General features: G+C 42.1%; 1 protein-coding gene across 10 annotated transcripts in view; it reads right to left on the bottom strand.

Moving 5' to 3' along the window:
* The window catches only part of Pxk (PX domain containing serine/threonine kinase like), a 69,371-nt gene that overhangs the window by 26,452 nt on the left and 36,755 nt on the right, over window positions 1-6,164 (bottom strand). For all 10 annotated transcript variants that reach the window (XM_026779698.1, XM_005348511.3, XM_013346844.2 and 7 more), the window contains 4 exons: window positions 5,858-5,931; window positions 5,105-5,179; window positions 2,412-2,516; window positions 1,085-1,186 (listed from right to left, as the gene is read on the bottom strand). In XM_026779698.1, the coding sequence (XP_026635499.1) occupies window positions 1,085-1,186; window positions 2,412-2,516; window positions 5,105-5,179; window positions 5,858-5,931 (356 nt within the window). The remainder of the gene's footprint in view (window positions 1-1,084; window positions 1,187-2,411; window positions 2,517-5,104; window positions 5,180-5,857; window positions 5,932-6,164) is intronic.

Here is a 6,164-nt window from a genome sequence, read left to right as displayed (position 1 = left end):
ACACACACACACACAGAGACACAGAGAGAGAGAGAGAGAGAGAGAGAGAGAGAGAGAGAGAGAGAAAGAGAGAGAGAGAGAGAACACGGGATCTATCTATCTATCTATCTATCTATCTATCTATCTATCTATCTATCTATCTATCTATCTATCTATCTATCGAACATGGAACACAGAACTATGCTTAAATCTCCATAGATGGGTTTGCACAATCCAAGAAGCCTAGGGAATATTATATAGAGGATGACAAGGCCAAAGTTGATACTCTCTTTTCCCTCTCCTTCTCCTCCATTTCTCTCTTGGTGTTGAGGATTATTTTGTGCCTCGAAGCACTAAAACACACTGTCTAGTAGAGCTACATCTCCATCCTGCCCAAACAGGAAAAAGCCTTTACAGTTCTGTTAAGAAGACATATGGGGTCAGGCATGGTGGTGCATGTCTTTAATTCTAGCACGCAGAGGCATGTAGAACCCTGAGTTCAAAGTCAGTCTGGTCCTATACAATGTACTCCAGGCGAGCCAGAGTTACACTTTAAAAAATAAAAATAAAAAAAAAAAAAAATCTTGGGCTAAATGACCCGAGTTCAGTCTGTGAACCGTGAATCAAAGCTGTCCTTTGATTTTTGTCTCACACATCGCATGGCTTACTTACCCACACTCAGCCAAACTTTTAGAACTTTATAGATCTATATTACTGCTAGCGTCATCTCAAATATTTGCTTGTTGGGGCAAAATAAAGCAACGCTATCAAGTTCCAGATAAATAGAACAATGTCTCTGCTTTTGGATATTGCCAGGGAACTTTCCCATATGGAAACTGCCACTCCAGGGGTTGCAGAAATGAATGACTCAGCAGTTAAGATCACTTGTTGTTCTCCCAAAGACCAAAGTTCGGTTCCTCACACTGCTGTTGGATGGCTTATAACACCTGTAACTTCAGCATCAGGGGATGACATCCTCTTCCGGCTTCTACAGAGGGAGGCCTCCACACACGTGGCAGACATACACATACAAATAGATCTTTTAAAAAATTGTAATTTTGGATGAAACATGAGTGCAATTTAAACAAAATCAAGTATGTCTTACCTCTAATATCTGCCGTCCATATGTTTTTATTTGCTGGAGTTCCAGACCCTGGGTTTTTTTCGGGTTGCAGTACTTCTTTAGGAAGGGGTCCTTTGGTTTTGCCTTTACAAGGGAACCAAGAACACATAAGTAACAGAAGAGGCAATTTTTACCCTGGGGCTTCCTGAAAGGTAAAACCGCATGGGACTAAAGGTGCCAGGGCCCCAGCACACTGATGTGGGGCTTATGTAATTTAATAGTCTGTAGCTGAGATACAGAGGCTGACTGGGCTCTATTTCTTCTGTATCTGAGGGACATAGTTGGCCTCATCCTGGGCAATTCCCAAACTCTTGCCTACTGTTAGAATTCTCCAGGACTGCTTTTCTTCTCCCTACCCCCTCCATGGGATTTTTCTGTGTAACAGCCCTTGCTGTCCCGGGACTCAGTCTGTAGACCAGACTGGCCTCAAACTCCCTAATTTCTGCCTGGAATTCACTCAGTAGACCACCTAGCCTACGACTGTTTTTATTCTTCTATTTAATATATATGACTGCTCTGTCTTCTATTTAATATATATGAGTGCTCTGAGTGTTCTATCTACATACACACCCTATGCCAGAAGAGGGCATCAGATCCCACTACAGATGGTTGTGAGCCACCATGTGATTGCTGGGAATTGAACTCAGGACCCCAGAAGAGCAGTCAGTGCTCTTAACCTATGAGCCATCTCTCTAGCCCAAAATGGCATCTTTTTTTTAAAAAAAAATTTTTTTTGACATAGGGTTTCTCTGTGTATCTTTGGCTGTCCTGTCCTGAACTCTGTAGACCAGGCTGACCTCAGACTCACAGAGATCCACCTGCCTCTGCCTCCCAAGTCCTTGGATTAACCATGTGCCACCACACCCAGCTCAACTTCTGGAATTTTATGTATCAAGTATCAGTAACAGGTTCTAAGGTACTGTGGGATGGTCTTTCTGTATGCTGTGAATATGTGTTGCTCTTATTGGTTGATGAATAAAGGGGCTCTGGCATATAGCAAGGTAGGATAGAGCCAGGTGGGAAATCCAAGCAGAGACACTGGAGAAGAAGGGGTGGAGTCTGAGAGACATTAGCCAGCCACCAAGGTAACAGTTAGCCATGAACCACATGGCAAATCGTAGATTAAAAATTATGGGTTAATTTAAATATAAGAGCTAGCTAATAATAAGTCTGAGCCATCAGCCAAGCACTTGTAAGTAATATTAATCCTCTGAGTGGTTATTCAGAACAGGCAGGTGGAAGAGAAACCTCCAATCACACTAAGGGACTGAAGAACTTTATAAGCATGAACTTGGTTTATAAGTAATACCTTGTAGATCAGATCTTTCAACGTTCCTTTTTCATTAAAGGTTCTAATCAGCAATGCTGAGGATTCATTAGCGGTAGCAAAGGTAACCCGATATATGTAAGGGTGCTGCCAAAACAAAAAAGAAATTCAGGTTTACATCAGGATTTATGATTCATGATCTGGTTATATAGAGTCAAACGCCATGTTGGTGGTTTAGGTTTGTACAAAGTGACATTCCCTGAACACACACTACTTTCATGATAGTAGATGATCAACTAGCACCTTTCTCAGAGAAGAGAAAGATGGGAAGATGTATCGTGGCAAGCTTTACACAGAGCTCTGCTTGGCTAAGCCCCTCATGTAAAGTCTCTGCTCCTCAAGGAAGACAGGCTCCTCATGGCAGGTCTCACTTTGTTGTGTGCATCCACAGAGTTAGGAGACCAGGGCAAGTGTGTCTCCGCTCACAGCTTGACCACTTACTCTGCACTGCTGTCTGGGTGCCAAGGCAGGGAGCATAACAACTAGAGAAAAGCATGATCAGTGTGCTTTGCATCCTGGATTTTTTCAGAAGCCAGTAGCATGAACCTCCCTGAGCTCCTAGTATCTTCCTCAGATGGGGACTTTAATGTCAACCAAGCAAGGTGAGGGAAAGACAAATTCTTTAAAGACTTAAAAGTCTTCCTATAACCTGGAACTTTGGGTACATGGACCAGAAGACTAACTGCTCAGGCTCTAGGTAACCTGGTGAATCACAGGCTAATCAGCTGGCCTTTACAGAAAAATGCATTATTTATTATTAGACAGTCCTAATCCAAGACATTGCTTGGATTATCACAAGCATACATTCAAAATATGTCTGAGGTCTGGCCTGCAAATGGGTCGACGTTGTCTGCATTCTAGAAGGAGCTGTTTGTGGTCTGAGCCACCAAGCTCAACTCATGTGTATTTCTTACATGCACCATGTTGGGAAGAGGATTGTTTTGTTATTTGAGACAAAGTCTCGCTATGTAGCTCAGGTTGGCCTTGAACTGGCAACTCTTCTACCTCTGCCTCTGTCTCCCAAATACTGGTATGACAGCTTGGGTCACTACCCCAAGTGTTCTTTATTGTTTTAATTTTTTTAGATTTATTTATTTTTATCTCATGTGTATGACTGTATATGCATTACATGTGTGCCTGGTGCCCATAGTGGGTGTCAGAAGAGGGTAACAGATCTCTAGAACTAGAATTATGGATGGTTGTGAACTACCTCGTGGGTGCTCAAAATCAAACCCAGGTCCTCTCCAAGAACAAGTGCTCTTAACCTCTGAGCCATCTCTCCAGGCTCTTCCTTCTTGTTTTTTGTTTTGTTTCCTAAACATTCATTGAAAGTAATTTAAATCCCAAGGGTAACTGAGCCTGGTGGTGCAGGTCTATAATCACAGACTCAGGTAGGGGCAGGAAGGAAGCTAACAAGTTCAAGCCCTGTCTGGGTTACAGAGTGAGTTCAAGGCCAATTTGGGGAATTTAGTGAGACCCCATCTTAAAATAAATGGTAAATTATGGCTGAAATAGTTCAGTGGTGGAGCATCTGCCTACCATATACAAAGTGCTAGGTTCAATCTCAGTTACTGCAAACAACAGTAACAAAACAAAAATCTGGGTGTTGAAAGTCTGTCAAACAATCAGATGAACTCAAGGCCACAATATTTTTCTTCAGCATAAAATTACATCTCATTAATATTTGGCCTCACTGCCTTTTTATTTTTTGAGACAGGGTTTCTCTGTGAAACAGTCCTGGCCATCCTGTCCCAGAACTCACTTTGTTGATCAGGCTGGCCTCAAACTCACTGGGATTAAAGGTGTGCGCCACCACTACTCAGTGGCCTCAATGCTTTAACAAGAGGTCTTCTTCAAAGGTAAACTTGCCAATCTAAGCAGACAAGTTAATGTGACTGTGCTCACTCCACAAGCAATTAATTGTAGAGTGTGGAAAACAGGTGGTGGTGTTACTATTAACCCACCAGCAGGGTGCTAAAGATGTTCTGTACAATATTCTGAGTCTATCAGTGTCCTTTCTTCTAAAAAATGGCCTTAGATTAAAACTGTGTATTAGTATAAATAATACATGTTTCTTTAAAGGCCAGCTGACTAGCCTGTGAAAGGTACCTGAGACAGTAAAGTGGCTATTTAGTCATTCCTTCACCCAGGTTGATTACCTAGAGCCTGAGCAGTTAGCCTTGTGTTCAAACATTCAACAGAAGAGGTTCATGGGTAGTGGTGGCACATGCCTTTAATGTCAGCAATCGGGAGGGAGAGGCAAGTAGATGTCTGCGAGTCTGAGGCCAGCCTGGTCTACAAACCACATTTCAAGACAGCCTGGGGCTCTGTTGCACAGAAACCATGTCTCAAGCAAACAAAAAGCAAAAACAAAACAAAACGAAAACCAAGAGGTTCAGACAAGAGTTGCTTTCCTACTCTGGTATTTGATTAAAATACAAAGACTACACTTAAATTACTATGATTAATGAGCTATGAAGATGTCTCAAACACTGGCTTAAAGGACCTCTGATCTAAGGGAGTTGCCCTGCTCACTTCTGGTCTGAACTAAAAGTCACTGTACCTTTCCATTCTCTTGAGCCTACAGGGCATTTCCAGCTCTTCTATCCACATACACTCTCAAAACAACACTGACTCTGATTAGCAATGAGGATAGCAGGAGGACTTGTACTTACCACACAGGAAGGCAGAAGTTTGATTATACACTGAAAATCTTTATCTGTCAAGTACTTGTCTGGACCAAGATCAGCCTGGAAATACAAGAAGAAATATCAGAGTATCACTTTTGTTTCTCCCCAAAAAGAAAAAAAAATCCTTATGTCCTTCTTCCTAATTTTATTTGCCCAAATTCTTAATTATAAATCAAAGATGGAAACCATATCAAGTCTGCTGCTTCAAGGCCTTTTCTGGAAAGGTAGTATGTGCATATATGAACACCAAGGTATGACTGAGACTTCCTCCAGACCCATACCAAATGTGTCACTAGAACTGCCACAGAGAAAAGAATGAGGTAATGCTCAATAGCTTTCTTTGCAGGTCATTCCAAAGCTGTCAGTCCTAATTCCAGGTTGTTCCTATATCCTTCTGAACATTTGATACTTGACCAAATGTATAGCCGCGGGATTTGAACAACCCTCCATGATGTGGGACTGAGAAAGTCCTTACATCACCATGTGTGAGCTCAGTACAGTTCTGAGGGTCTTTTTTATCAAAACTCTCTTCCATAGTGGGCATGCACACCTTTGATCCCAGCACTAGGAAGACAGTCGGATCTCTGTGAGTTTGAGGAGAGCCTAGTCTACATAGTGAATTCCAGGGCAGTCAGGGCTACACAGTGAAACCCTATCTCAAAAAGCAAAAACAAAAACCTCTCTTGCATATATTATTTAAATCTGTTGGCATAAACTAAAGCAAAAGAATTAGCTTACCCAGCTCAATACCAATCGTTCCTTTGGTTGGTTTTTAATTTTCATCAAGAAATATTTCTTCCTTATCCTCCAACCTGCCACAGAAGCAAGCAGAAAAGTGCTTATTATGTCAGCATTTTTGCAACAGTTGATGTATAGACTAAGTAGTTAATCAAAATTACATTTAACAATTTTAGCCTCGCCGGGCGATGGTGGCGCACACCTTTAATCCCAGCACTCGGGAGGCAGAGCCAGGTGGATCTCTGTGAGTTCGAGACCAGCCTGGTCTACAGAGCTAGTTCCAGGACAGGCTCCAAAGCCACAGAGA

Source organism: Microtus ochrogaster, chromosome 6 (assembly GCF_000317375.1).
Source record: "Microtus ochrogaster isolate Prairie Vole_2 chromosome 6, MicOch1.0, whole genome shotgun sequence".
Taxonomy (NCBI): Eukaryota; Metazoa; Chordata; class Mammalia; order Rodentia; family Cricetidae; genus Microtus; species Microtus ochrogaster.
The sequence above is the reverse complement of the archived record's forward strand: the minus strand, read 5'-3'. Positions and strand labels throughout refer to the sequence as shown.